This window comes from Brachypodium distachyon, chromosome 2 (assembly GCF_000005505.3).
Source record: "Brachypodium distachyon strain Bd21 chromosome 2, Brachypodium_distachyon_v3.0, whole genome shotgun sequence".
Classification (NCBI taxonomy): Eukaryota; Viridiplantae; Streptophyta; class Magnoliopsida; order Poales; family Poaceae; genus Brachypodium; species Brachypodium distachyon.
Genome location: NC_016132.3, coordinates 10499648 through 10523588, shown reverse-complemented (window position 1 = coordinate 10523588; position 23941 = coordinate 10499648). Strand labels below are relative to the sequence as shown.

Genomic DNA, 23941 nt, shown 5'->3' with positions numbered 1-23941 from the left:
GGGGAGAGAGAGGCCAGTTGTCCTGCGCTTCATCGAGATGGAGGATGATCTCTAAATCAAGGTACAGCTGGGAACAAGCGTCGCTGAATAGCCCCTTGCTCCAGGACCGAAGGGCGCGGGCCGTGTGCACAAGCAAGAGGCGAAGGCGTGTGAGCGGGTTTGGAGAAGAAATCTGCTGTCCCCAGGCCGAGACGACGGTAGGGAAGAAACCCGGGTGCTTAGGCCAGAAGTTCTCGAAGCGGAAGCGAGCCTTGCGGGGGGGGGGGGGGGGCGGAACTGGGCGACGAGGAGGGGGCAGTGGTCGGAGTGAGACGTGGAGAGCGCCTGGACGGAGCAGGGAGAGAACAAGGTGTCCCAAGCCGCATTGCAGAAGATGCGATCGAGCTTCACAAGCGTGGGAGTTTCGCGCTCGTTACTCCAGGAGAACTTGCGGTTGGAGTAGCGCAGCTCGAGGAGCTCCGCGTGGTCGATGGCAGCTCTAAATTGGCCCATCAGGCGGCGGCAGAGGTTGAGATTGTTTTTGTCGCGGGCCTCGTAGATAAGGTTAAAGTCACCGACGATGGTCCACGGTACACCGGGTGGGGGGGTGAGATCTTTCATCTCCTGCAGAAACTCGGGCTTGAGGGCGTCCTTAGCCGGCCCGTAGACCGTGGAGAGCACGAAGCAAGGCCGGACCGGAGCAGCGTGATGGTGGCCGAGATTGAAAAGCGGTGCAGCGTCAGGTTAGTCATGCAGACGAAGTCGGGGTTCCAGAAGATGGCAATGCCACCGCGTGTGCTGACAGCTGGCAGGAAGAACCAGGAGGAGCAGACGGCGCCGGCAGTTTCACGAGCTAAGGGCGGGTCGAAGGACGAAACCTTGGTCTCCTGAAGGCAGAGAATGGAGGCCTCCGCGGCCGTAGCGAGCTGGCAGACGGCTTGGCGACACGTAGGGTTGTGGAGACCTCGGACGTTCCAGCACAAAATCGGGCAGAAGATGTCACTCATTGGGAAACAGGAGAGAGCTCAAAAAATGCGACGACGAAGACGAACTAGAATTGAAAAGCACCATCCTTGCATAATCGGCGCTGCGACATGGAGTGACCAGCGTCTTGTCCTTAATTTGGCCAGCCGATTCCGAACTCGTATATATTCAGATCCAACTCTTCCGTATACTTCATGTTTTGTACTCCCTCCGTCTCATATTAAGTGCTCAAATTTATTTAAATACTGATTTATGTATGCCTAAAAAGCGTCTAGATACATGTAATAAAAAATCACAATAACGACATATCCTGATATAATCTAGTACTCCATACTAGCATAAATTAATCCGTACGTTGCGTGTGACTCTTGTCCCATATATGCTCATGGTGCAGTGTGTACATGATCTTGTCGGCCGATTCTTCTATGCCAAAAGGAAGCAGCCGATTAGTTTTTGCTCTGTTTCATGTCATCATGTGCAACATTGTCTGACCTTTGATTAATTTGACCGGCGAGCAGGTCGTTTGCTTGTGCCAACAAGATAGAGATCTGTCCGCTAGCTTCGTGCCACCGCGCGCGAGAATATTGTCAGGGGGGGCAGGTTGAAGAAATTAGCATGCGCACATGGACTTCACGCTATTTGTGTCCAGCTGGGCACACGCCTCCTGGAGGTACCGTGCTACGTAGGACTACTTTTGCCAAAAGTCCGCGTAAAGACAAACGCACAGCGCGCACGTCATCAAAGGGAATGGATAACCGGAAGATCAAACCACGCGCGGCTCACTGAATCAGAATAGGCATATGCCTCTGCACCTTGGCGTCGTCTCCTATCCATCCATTTTAATTAGCCTTTTAATTAAGGGCACCTAGTTGTTACTTATATTCTCTTTTTCCTTTTTTAGACGTTGTGGATCAAAAAGTTGGAAAAAATGGTTATTTAAAGTAACAGTTTTGGCACAAAACAAAGGTAAATCAGCTGTCCTCAAACACTCATTTGCTTCAGTTTGTAGTGCCTCTTTAATTGCTAAGGCTGAATGATGTTAACAGGGGACCATCTAGAACTGATATGCATTACAATGTTGCTAAAATGAAACAATTAGAAACTACTAGAATGGAAAATCTGGCTAAAGAACAACCTGAAATATTCCTACCCAGTGATATTGATCTCACTATGGAAGATATCATAGAAGAACATGAGTGTGATAATCTTTCTGACCACCTAGAAAACCATGACTACAACATAGAAGAAGATGAATTCAGGGAGTTATCCTGTAGGATAAGGAAAGGTGGTGGTAGAAAAAATAGGAAAATACCAATTAATATTCATGATGACACATCTATTCTGAAATGTTAGGGGTCTTAATGACCCTAATAAGGTGTCTCATGTAGCTGAGATTTTTAGGGCTAATAGGCTAGATATCATTGCTTTATCTGAAACAAAAAAAGATGGAATTTAGTCCAGGCTTCTTGACCACCTTGGTAGATAATGCTAATATTGTTTGGAATTTTTTGCCTGCTGAGAATACTGCTGGAGGGATACTGGTAGGGATCAATGAGGAACTTTTTGATGTTCTGGTTTGGACCATTAGGTCTTTTACTGTTTCCTGCTCTATTAAAAACAAACAGGATGGTTTTGAGTGGCAGATGACTGTTGTCTATGGCTCTTCCTATGAAGAGCATACACAAGCTTTTCTAGATGAACTTAGTGAGATTTGCGATGATTGTAACTTACCTATGCTAATAGGAGGCGATTTTAATCTCATTAGAGAAGCCCACGGCAAAAGTAATGTCAACATCAATCTCTCTTGGTCAAACAAGTTTAATGATTGGATTAATGCTGCTGCACTGATGGAACTAAAGCTAGCCAATAGACAATTCACCTGGTCCAACAATTAGTCCAATAGGATCATGGCTACTATTGATAGAGTTTTTATGACCACTTGCTGGGAATCTCACCACCCCTCTGCTGTTTTAACAGCTCTACCTAGGATTGGTAGTGACCATACACCTCTGGTGATCCGATGTGGAGAACCAGCTGCACCCCCTAGGAAAACCTTTCGTTTTGAAAATGGTGACTATCAATAGATGGCTTTGACACTATGGTTTTGAAAAACTGGAACTTACCCTGCCCATGTCACACAGCTATAGATATCTGTCAATTTAAAATAAGGAGGATAAGAAATTTTTTGCGAGGCTGGAGCTTGAACATTGAAGCTGCACAAAAGAGAAGAAAGAAACACCTGATTGCTGAATACAACTGTCTTGATATCATGTCAGAAACATGTACCCTATTACCTGAGGAAAACACTAGAATGCAAGCTATTAAAGCTGAACTGTCCTCCATTTGGAAACAAGAAGAGACTAAAGCGAGACAAAGGTCCAGAGAAAGAGATGTGGTGGAGGGAGATAAAAACACTGCATACTTCCATGCCCTAGCTAACCAAAGAAGAAGAAAAAAGAAAATTATTGCTTTAGAAGGCCCTGGTGGATTGGTGCAGGAGAATAATGGAATGCTACAGCTTGCTGTAGATTTCTATAAGAACCATTTTCGCAAAGAAGATAAATTGGATATCTCTTTAGGAAATGATTTTTGGACTGAGGATGAGCTAGTCACTGATGAGGAAAATGAACTGTTAGACCAAAATTTTACTGAAGAGGAAATTAAAGAGGCCGTTTTCCAATCTTATCATGAGGGTGGCCCTGGCCCTAATGGTTTTCCTTTTCTCTTCTGTCAACATTTTTGGGAGGTAATCAAACAAACATGTTGGCTCTCTTTAGAGATTTTGACTTAGACCAAGCTGATCTGTTTCGGCTCAATTTTGCCATGTTGACCCTCATTCCTAAGGAAGCTGATGCAACTTCCCTAAAGAAATATGGTCCCATTGCCCTCACTAACTGTAACTTCAAGATTTTTGCCAAAGCTTGCACTAATAGACTTGGGCTTTGTGCTCATAGATTAATTTCTACAAATCAGACAGTCTTTATTAAAGGGAGATTTATACTGGAAAGTGTGGTTTCGGCGCATGAAATTATTCATGAGTTACATAGAAAGAAAGAAGAGGGAATTATCCTTAAATTAGATTATGAGAAGGCGTATGATAGAGTGGACTGGTCCTTCTTGGAAACAATGCTAAAACAAAGAGGCTTTAGCCAGAAGTGGAGGAATAAAATCCAAGCCCTAGTTTTGAAAGGGTCTGTGGGTGTTAGAATTAATGATGTTGAGAGCCACTACTTCGAAACTGGCAAAGGTTTAAGGCAAGGGAATCCCCTATCTCCACTACTTTTTAATTTATTAGCTGATGTGTTCACTGGGATGCTTATAGAGCTGCCAACTCATCCTTAATATGTGGTTTGCTATCTGATTTGAGACCTGGGGAAGTGGTTACTCTGCAGTATGCAGATGATACACTCCTCTTTCTTGAGAATAATATTGAAAAAGCTCAAAATCTTAAATGGATCCTGGCTATTTTTGAACAATTGTCTGGCAAGAGAATTAACTTTAACAAAAGTGACCTTATTCCTATGGGAATTTCTGAATCTGATGCTAGTAATATGGCCCAAGTGTTTGGCTACAAAATAGCTCAACTCCCCATTAAATATCTAGGAGTGCCTCTTCACCACAGTAAACCGAAAAAAGATCTTCAACCAGTAGTAGACAAAGTGATTAAAAGAATTGCTGGATGGAGGGTGAGATTGCTCTCTTATGGAGGTAGATTGGTGCTTATTAGAGCATGTCTAGCCAGCATTCCAATATATCTACTTTCGGTGATAAAATTTCCTACATGGGCCATTAAAACCATTAATTCTCAAATGGCCCACTGTTTGTGGGACAACTATGAAGGACATAAAAAATACCACCTAGCTAACTGGGAGCTGGTTTCACTTAGCAAAGACTTTGGTGGCTTGGGAATACCCAATCTTAGAGATCTCAACCTTGCCCTCCTGGCATCTTGGATAAAGAGATACCAATTAGATTCTAATAAAATATGGAAGCAAATTATTGACTTCAAATATGATAGGGTGCAGCCTAACATCCTGGCCAGCTCCCCCAATAATGCTTCCCCCTTTTGGAAAGGAATCATGAGAGCTTGTCATGCTGCTAAGCTGGGTTATGATTGGGTGGTGGGAAACGGCAAATCTGTTAGATTCTGGGAAGATCAATGGTTTGGAACTTCTAGCCTGGCCACCCAATGTTGGAGACTTTACTACATCTGTAATGAACAAAAGTCTGTATTGCTGATGTGTGGGATGGTGTTGATCTGAAGCTCACCTTTAGGAGAGGATTTGACCACAATATGATGCAAAGGTGGTTTGATCTAAAATCTATTGTTAGTGAAGTAACTCTGTCTGAGGAACAAGACCATTTGGTCGGGGGCCTTCATAGTTCAGGCATCTATAATGTACAGTCCTTATATGTTGTGATTAACAATAGGGGGATTACCCCACTTTATATCTCAGCGCTTTGGAAACTCTATATTACCCCTAGAGTGCACTTCTTCCTATGGCTGTTATCTCATAATAAACTGCTTACTAGAGATAATCTGACAAAAAGACAACACCTGGACGATGTATCTTGTTTGATGTGCTGTGAGGAGGAATCTATTGAACATCTTTTCTTCTCCTGTGATATTGTGCAACTAATCTAGACTGAACTATCATCAATGATGCATTTGCCTGTGATTGCTTGTTATGAAGATGTGGCTGTTAAGTGGATTTGTAATACAAAACATGCAGTGACTAACATGATTTCTTCTGCATTTATGTGAACGATGTGGAAATTCCGTAATGATCTTCACTTTGGCCGTGTCTCTTGGTCTGGACTTCAGGTTATTTGGCACAGGCTGCTTCGCCTCCTGAGACGATGGAGAATCTTATGCCCTCAAAGGAGCTTATCTCTGCTCGACAGATACTTGCTGGTGCTGGAAATCAAGATAATGGAGGCTCCCAGATCCTGGCATGCTGAAGAAACGCCGCGTGATAATCGCTGGACCTGGGACTCCTCAAGCTTTTGGAGCTCGGCTTGCTCTCATTACCTGATAGATTGTTGTCCTTGTTGCGCCATAATTGTGATCTTGCTTTACTACTATTGTCGTTTGTTTTCCTCTTTTGCCCTGTAGGGCCAGATTACCTCAATGAGCTATCATGTAAAACTGGATTGTGTGTTTCATTTCAATGAAATGGAACTGGGCGGGGCCTTTGGCTCTAAAAAAGTTTTGGCACAAGGACCAAGAATGTGAGGAAATAATAATAATAATAATATGATATATGGGTCCAAACTAAAAAAAATACCTTGAAAAACAGATAATTAAGTGAGAAGGGAGAATGAGTAGGGTAGAAAAGAAAGGTACTCTCCCTCCAATCCTAAATTGTTGTCGAAATATTACATGTATTTAGACGCTTTTTAAGAATAGATACATTCATATTTGGACAAATTTGAGTCAAGAATTTAGGATCAGAGGGAGTACTAAGTAACAAATCCTGTTGAACTTGCCTTCAGATATTTCACCATCTAGGTTCGACTATCTCATAGCCAAGACGTAAACCACTTTCTTGACTAAATGGTGATGTCAAACCTATGCAATACTGCGATCTTGAGATATGCAGGATCATTCAAGTTTCTAACAACCTTAAGTTTTTAGGCGCCCCAAAATTCCCATAGGACAACAATTAAATTATACTACTTCTTCCGACTCATATTACTTGTCGCATTTAGTACAAAGTTGCACTAAATCAACGGCAAATAATATGGGTCGGAGGGAGTATCTCTGTTCCTAAATATAGGATGTTCTAAATTTGTCTCAAGGCAAAATTTTAAAACCTGACCAAATTTATAGAAAAATCAACGAACATTGATAATTCCAATTTAGTTTGATAATAAATCGATCAACTTATGGGCAGATATAATAGTGACATTTTTTTTCAAAATATAGTGAACCTAATAATAAATAAAGTGTAGCCACATCTTTAGGATTGTTTGGTATCAACTAGTTGCTCTCTGAAGGTAGCCTCTGTGTTAGTTCCATGAGACAGCACTGAGGGCATCTAGAGTCTAGCTAGTCTACTTTAGAATCGATCAGAAGAATATCACTGATGGTGCTGAAAAAATCGTTTCACACAACATGTCTTTTTGATGAAATTGTCCGAGACACGACAAGTATTGCTCCGCACGTGATGTCCTTCCTTATCACTAAGGGCATGTACAGTATCCTATGTAAGCTGTCTGGAAGAGATGCCACTTAGGATATTTAGTGAGTTGGATGATCTGGAAGGAGGAGAGATAAAGAGGTCGTCATTAATTCAGCAGACAGACGATTCCCTTGAAATTCGCTGGTTAACGATGGCTTTTCACCCATTGTACAGATGGTTTCTGGTAACGCAAGAGAGCACTCTTTCAGCACATCGTGATGTACGTAGACAATTGAAAACAACAGGCCATTATAGCACGCGTGGGTAATACTATCTATAAATGGTGTGGCTGTGTAGTACATACAAGTGTTGTCTAGACTAGTGCACATGCCCTAACAGAAACTACATGCGCTGTCAGAAAAAAGAGAGAAACTACATGCCGAATGATGAACCGCTAGTAATCGTTGTTTGCACCCAATTGTGATGACTCATTCTGTGGTAGTCTAGCATGTGTGTTTTTGGTGGCCATCGATCGGAAAAGTCACTAGTACGGAACGGACGGACACAACCGTCAAGGATAAGAATATGGCCCACATCATGTGGCCCATCGCTTGATGGGCTCTCAGCCATACAAGGTTTTAAAATTTAATGAAATTTCTGTGGGTATCAAAATAATTTATAGTTCAAAATTTGAGGCCAAACTCTGACAAAATTTCAATAAAATTTAAATCTGGTTAAAATTCAATGAATTTGCTCGAAGCGATACTGAAATAACTTCTGAAATTTCGGTATGGTACTAGGGTATGCAAATTTTCTGTTTCTGAAATTTGAAACCCGCCAAGAGACAACCGCCAACAAGCGGCGCTCAGGCCAACCAATATTTCCACGGCGCCAAAATCTTGGGGCGTAGGCTCGCGTGATCTGGCATCTGAGGGCGCCGGTCCTGAAATAATCCTGATTCACTTCTCAGCGCAGTGAAGATATTGAAACACGCAGCATAAAACTGATACGCACTTATTATTACGCAATGCCAAAATCCAATATAAAGCGCGCATGCCGGCCGGCACACACCACGTAAAAGTGCACTAACGGGATCTCAGCGTCAAAAGTAAGCAAAACACAAGCAAACACATGTAACAGTCGCTGGGTCCGATCTTAGATCCCTAGCTGGTAGCGACGACGCCCTCCTGCTCCTCGTCGGCGAGGGAGAGTGACGGCAGCTCGATCGACGACGAGGAGGAGGGATTGACGACGCTGCAGTTGAGCCGAACCTGTCCGCACCTTCCCGTCTGCACCTGGATGCGGCCCATCTTCACCATGGCCGCCGCGAACCGCTCCTTCCACAGGGTCTCGTTGGCCGCGAACCTGTTCACCATGGCGTTGAGGTTGGCGTCCACCCGCAGCTGGTTGTCGGAGAAGAAGAGCCCCATCCCCCGCGGCAGCAGCTTGTAGTAGTTGTTGTCCAGCACGTTGAGCGTGCCGGGGTCCATGGCCGTGGTGATGGGCGTCGTCTGCGTCGTGTTAAACGGGCACAGCGCCCTCAGCAGCGCCGCGTACGACGGGCTCAGCCCCGCGTCCACCTAGTCATTTCATCAAACACCCCACACGCACACATTCATTCGTCAGTCCGGATCGATTATTCAACATGTATGACGGGCTAGATCTCGTAACGTACGATGGGGGTGTTGGTGCCGTTCTTCCAGACGCGGTCGACGAAGGAGGCGCAGAAGGAGCGGCCGACGGTGTGGGCGCCGGAGAGGAGCACCATCTCCTCGGCGTTGAGGGACTTGTTCTTGAAGCGGTCGATGAGCTGCTGCGCGGTGAATGTGGGCGGGGGCAGGTTGGCGTTGGCGTCCAATTCTTTGGAGACGGAGCCGTCGCGGCGGCCGGCGGGGACGGGGTAGAAGACGTTGCCGGTGAGCGTGACGCTGTCGCGGGCCGCGAAGGCGAGGATGTCGGCGCAGGAGACCGTGCTGGGGCAGCTCTGCTCCACGGCCGCCTTGGCGGCGTCGATCACCTCGAAGCCACGGAGGCTCGGGTTGTTCGGCGGGGCGTCCCGCTCCGTCCTGCCGCCGCCCGGGTTCACGGTCAGCAGCACCGACGCGTCGCAGCCCTGCAGAGAGATTTCCTTAGTACTACTCTGTCACCTTTTGCAAGCACCAGGGAACATGCATTCCCTCCGACCGAAGCTACAGAGAAAAGAGCAGGGCAGGGCATATAAATCACTTTGCTATAAATCACTTTCGTATTTCGCGAGCTTTATTTTGTGTGCTTTCTTCTTCTTTTTCTTTGTCTTGATAGATAGGAATATAAATCACTTTGCTATACCTTTTCTCATTTTGCATTTGTTCTCTCAAATTTCAGTACTGCAGTACTACTGACGAACCGGCTACCTTACAGAGTACGGGATCGAACTAAGATCGATATGTATATCCTGGCGTTAATTACATCAAGCAGATACTAAAATTCGCACTGGTAAACAAACAAGCCCAAAACATGGAGCAATTTATCTCAATCGTGTGAAATGCATGCGCTAGGTACGTACCCTGACGAAGCAGTCATGGAAATGGAGGCGGATGAGCCCGGCGGCGATGCCGGCGTTCTTGGCAAAGGCCGCCGAGACGGCCTGCCGGACAAGCGTCTCGGCGTTGGGGCAGGTCTTCTGGTAGAACCCGACCTTGAGCTGGGCGCTGGCCAGCGCCGGCAGCAGGCACAGCACCGCGGCGAGGGCTAGAGCCGCCGTGCCGTGTGGCGTAGCCATTTCGATCTCTCGCACAAGTCTACACAACTAGACTGAGATCTCCAACTAATGATGGTATTTTGAGGTTGGCTAGCTCTGCGGTCGAGCTCCCACACGTATACGAGTGGGGATCACGAGTTTATATAGATGCATAGCTGAGAGCAGGCCTGGCTGAGAGCCTGAGAGGACCATTGGCCCGGCAGTTCGTCACTTTTGGTCCACCATTTGGCTAAAGGTGGAAATTCCTTTGAAAAAGAGCACGCATAGGGAGATGTAGAGACAAGACAAGTCGATCTGCTTTATCTATCTTAGCCGCAGGCTAACCCCAATACCCCCACCACCCTATACACGCCGCGTACGTGGGTCCAAAGATCACACAATTAAAGGTCGACACATGGATTAAAGATGAATGCTTAACTTAATGAGTAGCTTGATCATCAAAAGCATAATCAGAGGCGTGCAATTGTTCCATCGAGAGCATGCAGAGGCATCCATGTAGAACACACTATATATTAATGCAGAAACCCGGCCATACCCTGCACCACGCACAAAGTGGACACAATGCACACAACGGCAAACTCAAAGTACAGAGTAACAGAGTACATCTGTACATGCAAACTAAAAGTAACACCCAACTACGACGGTACGACCAAGCTTGGCAACACTACCGTCACTACGAATCCGTGAAGATGTGAAGATCTCGAGTGCCAGAAACATTGGGGAGAATTCCTTCACAAGGTGAATGTCAATATATATAGCAATAGCATCGAGAAGGAGGTTTGTGCCAGACGTTCGTTTTAGCACGTGAGACAAGATGACCACCCAACAAATCTTGTTCCTTACGACGAACTAGCCATAAAGGGATTGTTTGCCGAGTGTATAACACTGCGAAAACTGATGGAAATCTACCCGCAAAAAAAATAAAATTTGATGGAAATCGGACGCAGTGTCTACTGTCTACAACCTGTCGCGGTCTGACGCGGTAAAACAAACGAGGATTTTTACGGTGCCTTTTGATACTGAAGTAAGAAGAGAGCAGTAGAACGTTAATTGACAGGGGCAATTTAGATTTTTATGCTGCAATTGTGTTTCCTCAAAAACACTGAGGCCTGACGGGAGTAGGCCCATGAGGCCCAAAACGCGGATCGGTAGTAACGTCATCCGTCAGAAACGCATCGTCGTCCTGTCCCGTGATGGCCGGCGACGATGGCGCACGACAGCGGTTTGGCGGGTCGAAATTCCGGCGCGTCGTGTGCTGCTTGGCGGAGGAATCAGTCCGCGCAGTGCTGCGATTCGCCGGGGAGCATGACTTGGTCGGTCAGGCGCGACAACATCATGGGAGAGCACCATGTCTCGCCTCTGTAGAGGAAGCAGGAGCAGCTTGTTGGAATCGGAGAAGACGATCGAGGGTGTTTGGGTTGCAAGCAGTTCAACGTGTCAGAGGACAAATCATCAATTGGAACTAAGACTGGGGCAAATCATCCATTAGAGCATCTCCATTGTGCTATTCCAAAATCATCCCAAATGTCCGTCTTGTCCGAAATGGACATGCTGCCCAAAAAAACATCTACCAATACCAATGTGCTACCCCACGCAGACATTTTGTCCATTTTGTCCTGACAAACCCCCAAACCTCTCTCAAATTTTGGGGTGTCCGGTGTCCAGGACCACTTTTTTTCTCCCACGCGAGCACCTTCTTCCCGAAACACGAATCCCCCGTCGCCTCCATCCATTTTCCCAAATCTCTGTGCCTCCCCACGAGCCGCCATGGACGGCAAGCGAAGGCTGATTGCAGCCGCCACCCGGCGCCTCCCGTCTCCTCCTCGCATCCCAGGCGCCATCGACGCCGAATCCGGCAAGGTGCTCGTGGGCTCCGACGCGGTGGTGCGACCCCACGGCCACCCCGGCGCGCCGCCCGTGCTCCGGTAGAGATGAGACAGGAGAGGGAGAGGGAGATGGGGAGCTGCCCCTGAAATCCCCCACCTGAACGCGCATGGAGGCCTGCGAGCGCACGAGCGGCTGCGTGCGCCCGGTCATGGTCGTCGCGCCCGGATCGACAGCGTTCCCCTCCGCCCAGCCCGGCCCTCTCACGCTGCTCGTCGCTGCCCTCTTCGCGGCGGCTGCGAACCCCGTCAGCACGTAGCTATGGTCGGCCGGGCCGGTGCTGCCCTCCTCCCTCCGGTCCACAGCTGCACCTGCTGGTGCTGCTGCCCATAGCATGCAGCCGAGAAAGAAATTGGACGCTCACGAGGCCCCTCGTCATGAGGTGGAGCTCATGCTCAAATGAGCTAGCTGATTTTGATGTTGATTTTGATTTGGAACAGAGAAGTGGGGGAGGAGACAGGAGAGTGAAGTATCGTCGCAGCTAAGGGGGGATTGCCCGGGTTTAGTACGGTGGCCGTGGCGGCAGCGGGTTCTGGCTCGCCGTGGTGCTCGCCGGCGAGATCTGGTGGTGTATAGGTGAAGAGCCATGGTTTTGGCTCTCCTTGTGAAGAGCTCTGTCTTTGGAAATGGAGATGGGGAAGAACCGCCCCATGGCGAGTCTCACGGGCGCAGACGGAGACCAAAAAAAAATATTTGGGGGAGACCTGTTTGGGGACGCCGTTGGGTGACTAGGGTGGACACTGGGCACTGGGGATACATGTCCATTTGTTCTTCCAAACAGACAAAAAGATAACATTTATGGACAATATTTGAGGGATTACATCGGAGGGCCAAATACTCAATGTACTAGGCAGGAGGCTAGACATCAAATTCCCCAATCGCAGAGTGAGCCGATGAGAACAAGAACAGTTCGTTCCGTTTCGAGCGACGAGGGAAGCCGGACGGCTCGACGGCTCTCTCGGCCATATGGGCCTGGGCTTTCCTTTTTAACTGCGGTAGTGTTTTTCTTTTTACTTTTTTTTAAAGCTGTGCCTCCACTTTTTTCAGGATTACCGATTTTACCCTTCCACGTACTACTGCTCCGTTCTTTTGATAATGTTGTTTTTACCAACAGTAAAAATTTATGTGGGCTTTAGGATCTAACAAAATAGATGGCTCACAAACGATTTAAAGGTACCGCAAAAGATCTCAAACAAACAGTACCAAAACGCTGCCGCTGCACGATCAAGGCAGAAGACCACAAACACAGGTAACCATTACGAACAAGAGTTTTCCTGGAAACTCGTTCACGTCGCCAATTCTCATTGCTTTTGAAGAAGGTTAGGGGGCCAAGCCCAACACGACGGTACCCGAACAACAATATGTTCAGTTTTGTTCTAGAAAAAACAATATGTTCAGTTTAAACAGACGCAAACCTACTGCAATATGACCAACACATTACTAGGATTCGCCTTATATTCAGTAACAACTCGAAAGACTCAAGAACGACAACCTGATATGATAGACTCAAGCGCCTGGGATGCATAGCGGTGGCGCCGGCGGAGGCGATGCCTTTTTTTTTTGCTGATGGACGGAGGCGATGCCTCTTGATAAAGCCGTCATGCTGCTCAATCCGAGCGCCGTGGCCGGGAGTTCGTAGCTTGTTTTTTTTTTTTTTGAATTTTTTTGAGCGTTTTTTTTTTATGAGAGGAGTTTGTAGCTTCGCATGCCGACCACTCATCTATCATGCCCATGTGTGGCCCAGGTAGAGATTCCGGGCCTAAATGACGGTTCGCCTAAATGGACCCATTCAGGCTGACTGGCGTAATATGTTCCGGTGGGCTCGACACAAAAGAAACAAACAAATTGTAGTATCCGCCTTGGCTTTGCCAAATGGGCCAGCGGCATACTGGAGTAGATCACTGTGGCCTGCCGGGAACCAAACTGTGCTGCGGTTGATTCTCACAAAAAAAAAATGTGCTGCCGTCAAACTAACCTTCCCCGTTTTCATTTATAGCAATTTCGCAACGTACAAGCGCGTGGCTTTCCATGCTTGCCTCTTTTGGTACCAGATGAACCTGGACTTACAGTTGTCCTGGTGTGATACCATTCACCTGTGCACGCATGCGGGTCTGTATACACCGTACATAAATGTATGTTAGACCTACTCTAGCAGAGGAATTAAGGGGAATCAATGCTGTAACGACGAGAGAAAACGGGGGAAGAGTTTAAGACCGAGAGCTACCAGAATTCAGTAAGGAGATCAATGGCTAAAAGAACAAAATTGAATGGGACACAAGGGGCCTAGGTATAAAAATGGCATTTTGCAGAGAAGAAAACAAATTAATCGAATGAGATTCCAAGTTTGTTAAAATTTGAATGTATCTAAACATAACTTAATGCATATATGCATTTAAATTTAATTAAAGTTGAGACATCCTTTGTTGGACGGAGGAAGTAATATAATTAATCGTTGAAATCAACACGGAAAATTCCGTGAAGAACTGAATGCTAGATATTCTCGATTCACTCTATCTACCTCACCCAAGGCCAATATGTATAAACTAAATCATGAATTAATTACTCCATCTGATCCATATGAATTGTCTCAAATTTATCAAAATATGGACATATCTATACCTAAAAAGTTTCTAGATACATGTAATATGTTGACAACTAATATTCTTTGTGAAGAAATTTCGTCAACTAATATGGAGGAGTATCTAAATAAACTGATTTCAGGTCTCCAAACCAAGCCGGTTGGTATACTAATTACACCAACTCTTAGGTGTGCAACCGGCGCGTCCTCTCGGCACGAACCATGCTGGTTACATCTCATCATTAGCATCATGGCGGCACAATTCCGCCATGAAACACATGCATGCAGTTTGATGAGCCTGATCTATATTAGCGAGGTGCGTCACAGCGTTTAGCTAACAGACGCATACGATAGCCATGGCCATTAGTAAAATAGCAGAAGAGAAAGGCTTCTCATAGAGAATGTCAATTGGAATCTCTCTTTCTACAAAGGGAGTTGCGATGGTGGTGGGGAAGATGGCATTCGAAAGCCACAAAAAGAAATGAAAAAAAAATCTTGCATTACATGAATGAAACCCGTGTGTTGCTCTGTATGTTTTGACTTGCACTTTGCCTGCTCTGCTCGCATCACGTTGACCGCAGAGTTTGCTAGAACAACAAGTAAAATTCGAATCTCTTTAGAACCACTCCTCTCTTTGAAGAAACGTTGAAACTGAAAAAGGGTTTAGGAGGACTTCCACCACAAGTCAAGCAGCATATGGATATCACTTTTCAATATTCCATTCCATCCGAGAGTGAATCCTCTGCCCATATGGGTGCACGTGCAACCCTGTTGTGAAACCTAGTGTTAGGACTTGCCATACGTACGCCAGGAAAAAGTTAATCATAATCTGTCTTACGGGAAATGCATCCCGGCTTTACTATCCTCGCCGTCGAGGAATGTAGATGCGTCATGATTCTAAAAAAGACGTGCTATATGAAAATACATATTTCTTCATCCAACAAAAGATGTCTCAACTTTGACTGAATTTAAATGCATCTATACACTAAGTCACGTTTAGATACATCCAAATTTAGACAAACTTGAGACATCTTTTGTTGGACGGAGGGGGTAATAAAATATTAATGAGTTTTGCTATATCTAAGTTGTTTGATTTTTTAATTAGGGATAAGTCGATCACTTAGCAGTTGGATATGATTTATGTTTTAAGATTCGGAACGGATGATGAAAAAAATTGTAAAATGAGATCTAAATACTGGTGTATTTTTTTGTTGAAAGTGATCTAAATACTACGGTTGTGATTTCTCAACTTAGATTTAAGCCTTTTATTTAAAAATCAGGCAACTTAGATATAGTCACACTCAATATTAATTATCTTCTATACATGTTCCTAGAGATAAACGAGGAATTCATGGTCACATTTTGTAGACATGTTACGGTGGCTTGTGATTTTTGCGGTGACACCAACATTTTTGTACATATGTTACCTTTTTTTAATTCATTTAGCTCGTGATTTTTGCGGCAAAAATATATATTTTGCGGAGTATGTTTTTTTTTTCATTTAGCTTGTGATTTGCGGTAAAAACAACATTTTTTTAGACGTGTCACTCCGTCTAATCTGAATTAATTGTTCCAGTTTTGTCTTGATACGCATGTATCTACCACTGAAACGCATCTAGATACATGCGTCTGTATGTAGACAAAGCTGCGAGAATTAATTTGGATATGAGAGAGGATACCATTTTTTCATTTAACTGCGGATTTCTGCTGTAAAAACAGCTTTACTTTATACAGACCTTTTACCTCTTTTTATTTTAGCTCGTGATTTGTGCAAGCATTAAACACATCCTCTCTTTAATCTAGGGAATTAAGACTGACGTGGCGCAGTAATCTCGGTCATGGATTTAGAGGAAAAGGAAACGATTGACTCGCACTTGCCACTAATCGTGACAGGGGGGTAGGTGAAAAATTGCAGATGTTTGGTGAGGCGGGCCCACAACGTGGGGTTGGTGGCCACGGGGTTGGTAAGGAGGAAGACAGCGCGGGCGTAGAAGCAAAAAAAAACGTACTCCATGCCAAGCCAGTCAGTCAGTGACAGAGAACTCACTGGCGATGCGGCCCTCACGTGCATGTCTCCTAGGCGAAAATACTTTTCGCACGCAGCAGAACTTACACCCGCGTCGGGCCCACCCTCTGGACTAACCATCCGAGACCCATCCTCCTCCCCACGATCCACACCCCACGCCCTCGCTGCTGCTATAAATCCCGGGGCTCCAGCCGCTCCCAGAGACCCCCGTGCCTACACCACCCCCTCCCCACTAGATCCCTCTTCTACCTCCAGGAGCGAAAGCGGCGGCGGCAGCTGCAGCCCAAGGTGAGCTCTTCCTCCTTCCCGCCCGGTACTTCGTTTGCCGTCTCTCGTCTGCTAGATCTCTCTCTCTTCCTGTTGGATTCGATAGTTTTCACGTGCGAGGGACTCTTGCTTTCGCGATTGGAAGCGGGTGATTCTTCCGTGTAGATCTGGTCTCAGCGCGCTTTGTTTTTGTTTTGTTTCGACTCCTCATTAGAGGAAAGGAAAAGTTGGGAATATTCTTGCTTTTGTTGTTATTAGTAGTTGATAACTTAAGAAATTTGGTTCTGAAATTTAGGGACGGTTTAGAAATTCGCGGGGATAGGAAGTTACCCGTGGGTAGTGGCCGAGAAATTGCGTCTCTCCCCATGGTGTTCTTCATATGGATCTCGCCAACTGCTGATCTGATACGGCTTTTTATATTTGCAAATCAGTACTAGTTGACGGTCGTACGGGACACTCGTAGATCTTTGTTCTATTTATTTTAATTTGCAAATTAGTTGACGGTCGTGCGATCCACTTTCAGATCTCTGTACTAGTTTTTCTTAATATGCTAATTAGTACGGTCGACAGATTGAAATTTCTGTGGACATGTCTGTTTGGAATTGACAGTAGTCTTCGTTACGAATGAAAAAACAAATATTATTCCTCAGATCTGGTATTTCGTCGTTACAGTCAGCCAAAACATGCTAGTTCTAGCCATTCGCCGTTGTGCTTTGATTCTAAATTTCTAATATGGTCGTCGTGTTTGAATCCGCAGAGGTAGATAAGGGTATCTCCACCAAGCAAGAAATGGCGGCCGAGACGTTCCTCTTCACCTCCGAGTCCGTGAACGAGGGCCACCCTGACAAGCTCTGCGACCAGGTCTCTGACGCCGTGCTTGACGCCTGCCTGGCACAGGACGCCGACAGCAAGGTCGCCTGCGAGACATGCACCAAGACCAACATGGTCATGGTTTTCGGTGAGATCACCACCAAGGCCACTGTTGACTATGAGAAGATCGTTCGTGACACCTGCCGCAACATCGGCTTCATCTCTGATGATGTTGGTCTTGATGCTGACCGCTGCAAGGTGCTCGTCAACATTGAGCAGCAGTCACCTGACATCGCCCAGGGTGTGCATGGTCACTTCACCAAGCGCCCTGAGGACATTGGTGCCGGTGACCAGGGCATCATGTTTGGCTATGCCACTGACGAGACCCCTGAGCTCATGCCCCTCAGCCACGTGCTTGCCACCAAGCTCGGTGCCCGCCTCACTGAAGTCCGCAAGAACGGCACCTGTGCGTGGCTCAGGCCTGATGGCAAGACCCAGGTCACTGTTGAGTACCTGAATGAGGGTGGTGCCATGGTCCCTGTCCGTGTGCACACCGTCCTCATCTCCACCCAGCATGATGAAACCGTCACCAACGATGAGATTGCTGCTGACCTCAAGGAGCATGTCATCAAGCCTGTGATCCCTGAGAAGTACCTGGACGAGAAGACCATCTTCCACCTGAACCCGTCAGGCCGCTTTGTCATCGGTGGCCCTCACGGTGATGCTGGTCTCACCGGCCGCAAGATCATCATCGACACCTACGGTGGCTGGGGAGCCCACGGTGGTGGTGCCTTCTCTGGCAAGGACCCAACCAAGGTTGACCGCAGTGGTGCCTACATTGCCAGGCAGGCCGCCAAAAGCATCATTGCCAGTGGTCTTGCACGCCGCTGCATTGTGCAGATCTCCTATGCCATTGGTGTCCCTGAGCCTTTGTCTGTCTTCGTCGACTCCTACGGCACCGGCACCATCCCTGACAAGGAGATTCTGAAGATCGTGAAGGAGAACTTTGACTTCAGGCCTGGTATGATCAGCATCAACCTTGACTTGAAGAAGGGTGGCAACAGGTTCATCAAGACCGCTGCCTACGGTCACTTTGGCCGTGATGATGCTGACTTCACCTGGGAGGTGGTGAAGCCCCTCAAGTTTGACAAGGCCTCTGCTTAAGGACTGGTACTGCTGCTGGAAGTGAGTTTCACTGCTGCTGGATGTATCTCTGATTAATGAGTTGCTGCTCTTTAGAAGGAAGAAGGGGTTTGATATCGCCGCGGACACGCTGCATTGGCGTCTAGTGAGTGGTATTTTGGTGTGGCAGACAGAGTTACGTGCTGAGTTTATACTAGTCGGGTCTTTTGTTATCTTTTGTGGTTTTCCTTCGTTTTCGAGTCTAAAACTGCAATAGCTGTGCAGTTTGCTCTATCAGTCGTCCTGTTATTTTTTAGTATGCTGAAACTGCATCAGTAATACCATATGTGATATTCGTACCCTGTTATTCTCAGTTCCAAATACTTTAAGCACCTAATTCTGAAGTTTTATGCTTGGTCAGCTTGAATTTGCTTGGACCTTGGAGCGCACTTTTCTTTTATATAGTGTAATTGATTGACAAAAACTTCCGTTGGCGTTTTAATATAAATAAACTGTAGAACTTACTGAGGAAACACTTGGCTCAGCAAACCAACAAGAAAATGTAACTTCCTTGTGCCTTAACAACAGCCTACTCTGCTATCTTGTGGCATGACGAAAGGTGGCCTCCTGTGGCTAGTAATTGGTATGAGCTTCTCTCTAGGAGCATCGAATCTGGTTTAATCATTTTGGGGACAAGTCTTTTCTGCTTTCGGTGCAAAATGGGGAATATTCCTGATATCGGAGATTCATGATGGTAGCAGTTTCATGTAAAAAAAATTGTAAATAGAAATCTTCGGAAAAAGTTTTATAAAGAAATGAAAAGAATAGAATCTTAAGGGAAAAATATCGTAGGAGTACTTGGAATTATATCTGGAACATTACCTAAACTTTTTGCGAACTTTTTGTAAGCATTCTCTGCCACGCATTTCATAGCAGAACTTTCATGAACCTTTACACAAAATTTCTTTGTTGTAATTAAACATGCTTAGGTGCTAATTTAATCCTGTAAAATTAAATGGATATAACATTGTAAGCATGAGTTTTTCCTTTTACGACACTGCTACACGTACGACATCATGCGTACGATTTTCATACGACAATCAGTACTAGCCATCCATCGCATCAGCCGAGCTGGCTACAACCATCCATCGTTGTGTCGTACCAATTTCGGACACGGAAGTGTCGTACGCATAGTGATTTCGTTTCTTTTATTCCTGCATTTTTAAATTCCTGCCTTCGACTCAAATTTCCTAGGATCCATTCCTTTGTTTCAATGCATTCATGGTGCCCATTCAATAGGAATATTCTTTCCTCCAACTTCAATCCTTGAAACCAAAGGAACCTAATCCACGGGACAAATGTCATCTGAATCAACACAATTAGTGCTACAAAATTCTAAGAGCCTTTCAATTCAAAGGATTTTTGAATAATTTCTGGAGAATTCTAATACTTAGGAATTTTTGCTATGTAACTCATTTGATTCACCTGCAAACCGTATGAATTTTTCCATATAATTCGTTTCTGCTAGTAATAAAAATTACGTCCACTCAAACTAAAATTCCTATGTTTATCTATTCATGTGTTTTGAAAATCCTGCTAATCAAAGAGGCCATTATGGGTTAGTTTCTTATGCATCAATTTCAGCACCCACTCTTACATCTTTTTCGTTCTCATTTCATCGCTACACTTTTCATGTGTTTTATCTAAACGTGTTACGGTTGCATCCCTTTGTTTCACACTTGCATTCTATTAAAATTTTCTGTGTTCTCCTGTATTATGCTGGCAACCCTGAACCTAGTTCTGAAAACAATTTCATACCCTCTCTTCCAAAATGCAAGATGTGTAACTTTTGATGTTCACTGTTAAACTTCCTAAATATATCAAACTATTTTATTATAAGATCTTATGATCATGATTTGATATTGTAGATATTGATATTTTTTACTGTATGTTTCATAATATTTGTATTCTGGAGCAGAGATCTTGTTATGTCTATTTCGGAACAGAGTGAGTAAACTGAAGTGTGTTCTTCGCCCAAAGTTTAGGTCCCGGCCGTGAACATTGATTATTACCGAGAAAACCAAAGGAGGACAATCAATCAAGCTCCGGCCTTGCACCTGCTAGATACCGCACTAAGACCAATATCTTATTCCATTAACCAACTATTCTTTTCTTTTTTTGAGACTAGGAACCAACTATTCTTTATGAAGCAACATGAATCAACTATTCTTGCTTATAACTGTAAAAGCCTAAAAGGTATGGATGGATCGGTACGGTAGGTACTCAAAGCTACATGAAGCATGCTTAACTCTGCCTGCAGCTACACGTCAGCCGGATTACTCAAAGCGGCATGGTTTGAAGCATGCTCCATGTCTCTGCATGAAGCATGCTGTTCACTCCAAGTTCGGTTGCTCATCCTCTCATAGATGCCTGAATTATTATGCAGGACATGTAGCGATGGTGTTCAGGAACATGTCAGCCAGCAAGGCGATAACCACGCTGCATCCTGCGCGCGGCAACGCTTTGGACCTTGAAGAGACAATCCATTTTTTACTTCCACAAACAAAATGTATAAAATTTGTTGACCGCCTAACTTTTTAGAGTTTGACCAATTTTATAAACAAACATACTGGAGTAACATCTATTAGGCACAATTTTATTTCAAATGAATGCACTGAAAAATATAATTTTAAACAAAAAAAGATTTGGTGCTCTTGGTACCAACTTGAAGAATCTATCTTGCTCTCCTCCTAATTGAAAACGAAACCGTTATCCCCGAGTTAAACAAAGGTTGTATTGATTTCAGAAATGAAAAAACTTGAAGAAACTATTGACAGATTAATTGACCCCTACATGGCCACATACCAGCAGTTTTACAAATAACCTCAGAGCATCGGCTTGCTGCATATATCCGTATAGTCGTATGTGGGAGCATCCACAAGTGTGGGGCTAAATATGGGTGGCCCAATCCCATAATATAGAGGAATATTTCTGACTTTTTGAGTTGCTTATAATTAGCGAAGAATATTAAAAAAAAAATCCACCCACCAGTCATCAGTGCTAGCTCCACCAACCACACTTGACGCGGTGAAATAGGCTGGCAGGGAGCCAAACAAAAAAAATCTCCGAGTATTTTCAATCGCCATCAGTCCATGCCAGCATGGCCACTCAGAAACACTTTTGTAGTTTGTGCAGTTTCGTCCGAATTGAAACAGCTCATCAGCCTTTTTGTTTTCTACCCTTTGTTTAGTCTGAGAGTGTAACCACGCCTACCATGCGAGCGTATGAAACACCTCACATAGGCAAGTGGAGAAGAAGAAGAAAGGGGAATTAAGCAGTAGATGGTAGGTGACGTGGCCCACCGCAACATGGGTTTTGGGTTGGTGAGGACGGGGCCGCTTTGGCTCAGCGGCAACAACAATCCATGGTTGTTCAGTCCCGCGATCCCACCAGCAACTTAACCTACGCACGGCCTCCGCTGCTATAAATGACCCAACTCTAGCCTTAGATCAACCGTGCATACATTCCATTCTATCCCCTCTCTTGCCTGCCCCAACAACAGGACGTGTAGCTTCTTCATCAGAAATGGCGATGGAGACGTTCCTCTTCACCTCCGAGTCCGTGAACGAGGGGCACCCAGACAAGCTGTGCGACCAGGTCTCGGACGCCGTCCTGGACGCGTGCCTGGCGCAGGACCCCGACAGCAAGGTGGCCTGCGAGACGTGCACCAAGACCAACATGGTGATGGTCCTGGGCGAGATCACCACCAAGGCCACCGTCGACTACGAGAAGATCGTCCGCGACACGTGCCGCAACATCGGCTTCGTCTCCGACGACGTGGGCCTGGACGCCGACCGCTGCAAGGTGCTCGTCAACATCGAGCAGCAGTCCCCGGACATCGCCCAGGGCGTGCACGGCCACTTCACCAGGCGTCCCGAGGAGATCGGCGCCGGCGACCAAGGGATCATGTTCGGCTACGCCACGGACGAGACCCCCGAGCTCATGCCGCTCAGCCACGTGCTTGCCACCAAGCTCGGCTCCAGGCTCACGGACGTCCGCAAGGACGGCACCTGCGCCTGGCTCAGGCCCGACGGCAAGACCCAGGTCACCGTCGAGTACCGCAACGAGTCCGGCGCCATGGTCCCCGTCCGCGTCCACACCGTCCTCATCTCCACGCAGCACGACGAGACCGTCACCAACGACGAGATCGCCGCTGACCTCAAGGAGCACGTCATCAAGCCCGTGATCCCCGCCAAGTACCTCGACGAGAAGACCATCTTCCACCTCAACCCCTCGGGCCGCTTCGTCATCGGTGGGCCGCATGGGGACGCGGGCCTAACGGGCCGGAAGATCATCATCGACACCTACGGCGGATGGGGAGCCCATGGCGGGGGTGCCTTCTCTGGCAAGGACCCCACCAAGGTTGACCGTAGTGGTGCTTACATTGCTAGACAGGCCGCCAAGAGCATCATCGCCAGTGGCCTCGCCCGCCGCTGCATCGTTCAGATTTCTTATGCCATTGGTGTGCCGGAGCCGTTGTCTGTCTTTGTTGACTCGTATGGGACCGGCAAGATCCCCGACAGGGAGATCCTCAGGCTTGTCAAGGAGAACTTTGATTTCAGGCCTGGCATGATCAGCATCAACCTTGACCTCAAGAAAGGCGGCAACAGGTTCATCAAGACCGCCGCCTACGGCCATTTCGGCCGCGACGATGCTGACTTCACCTGGGAGGTGGTCAAGCCGCTCAAGTTTGACAAGCCGGCGTCTGCCTAAAGGAAATTCCACACGCTACGCTTGCTGGGTGGGCGTTCGTCAATTGATGATGGGTATTTTGGTGTAGGTGCGTCGTGGCCAACCAGAATCACGTGCCAAGTTTCCTTACATATATCTTCTTCTTTTTGAGTCGGTGTGCTGAAACTGCCAAGTGATGTACGTGCAGTTTGCCGCTCTGTCAACCGGTCTGTTCTTTTCTAGATTCCGTTGCGTGTATCAATCATCCATTCAATGTGAAATAACCATGTTCTTATTCCCCAAATGAGATTTCTTTAAACGGCACTGTCCATTTCTTGTTCTTGGTAATCAGCATCGATCATTTTGGCCATCGATTTTGTCCGCTTCACGCAGAGCATTTGGTACTAGTGCAAAACTACAAACGTGCGAACTACCTTCCGTCTTGAGCACTGAGTGATGGGCACCGTGTCCGTAGGTGTTGGGCCGTCGTTTCTGTGAGCGCCATTACGCGACAACAGTCGACAGGTGATGCCATGACTGCTCGTCTTGAGGAGGAGAAGATTTTAATCACACCATGTGATCGATCTGGAGGACGGACGGGTGTCTGGTGAAGAACCAACCACCAGGCAAGGCGTCGGTGTGCGCATCCATCATCATCATCCAGCATAAATATCAGCCGGGATCATCGTGATCTT

At 46.3% G+C, this 23941-nt stretch overlaps 3 protein-coding genes across 3 annotated transcripts; 2 read left to right on the top strand and 1 right to left on the bottom strand.

Annotated features, from left to right (window-relative positions):
- Positions 1-8086: 8086 nt before the first annotated feature.
- On the bottom strand, positions 8087-9962 carry LOC100844460 (peroxidase 1). Its single transcript, XM_003567580.4, has 3 exons — positions 9634-9962; positions 8764-9201; positions 8087-8668 (listed from the first exon to the last, which is right to left on the bottom strand). The coding sequence occupies exons 1-3, from the start codon at positions 9847-9849 to the stop codon at positions 8252-8254; spliced, it is 1071 nt and encodes a 356-aa protein (XP_003567628.1). The 5' UTR covers positions 9850-9962; the 3' UTR covers positions 8087-8251.
- Positions 9963-16445: 6483 nt separating this feature from the next.
- On the top strand, positions 16446-18919 carry LOC100843457 (S-adenosylmethionine synthase 1). Its single transcript, XM_010232547.3, has 2 exons — positions 16446-16604; positions 17341-18919. The coding sequence occupies exon 2, from the start codon at positions 17373-17375 to the stop codon at positions 18555-18557; it is 1185 nt and encodes a 394-aa protein (XP_010230849.1). The 5' UTR covers positions 16446-16604; positions 17341-17372; the 3' UTR covers positions 18558-18919.
- Positions 18920-22014: 3095 nt separating this feature from the next.
- On the top strand, positions 22015-23565 carry LOC100844978 (S-adenosylmethionine synthase 3). Its single transcript, XM_003567582.4, has one exon. The coding sequence runs from the start codon at positions 22101-22103 to the stop codon at positions 23286-23288; it is 1188 nt and encodes a 395-aa protein (XP_003567630.1). The 5' UTR covers positions 22015-22100; the 3' UTR covers positions 23289-23565.
- The last annotated feature ends 376 nt before the right edge of the window (positions 23566-23941 follow it).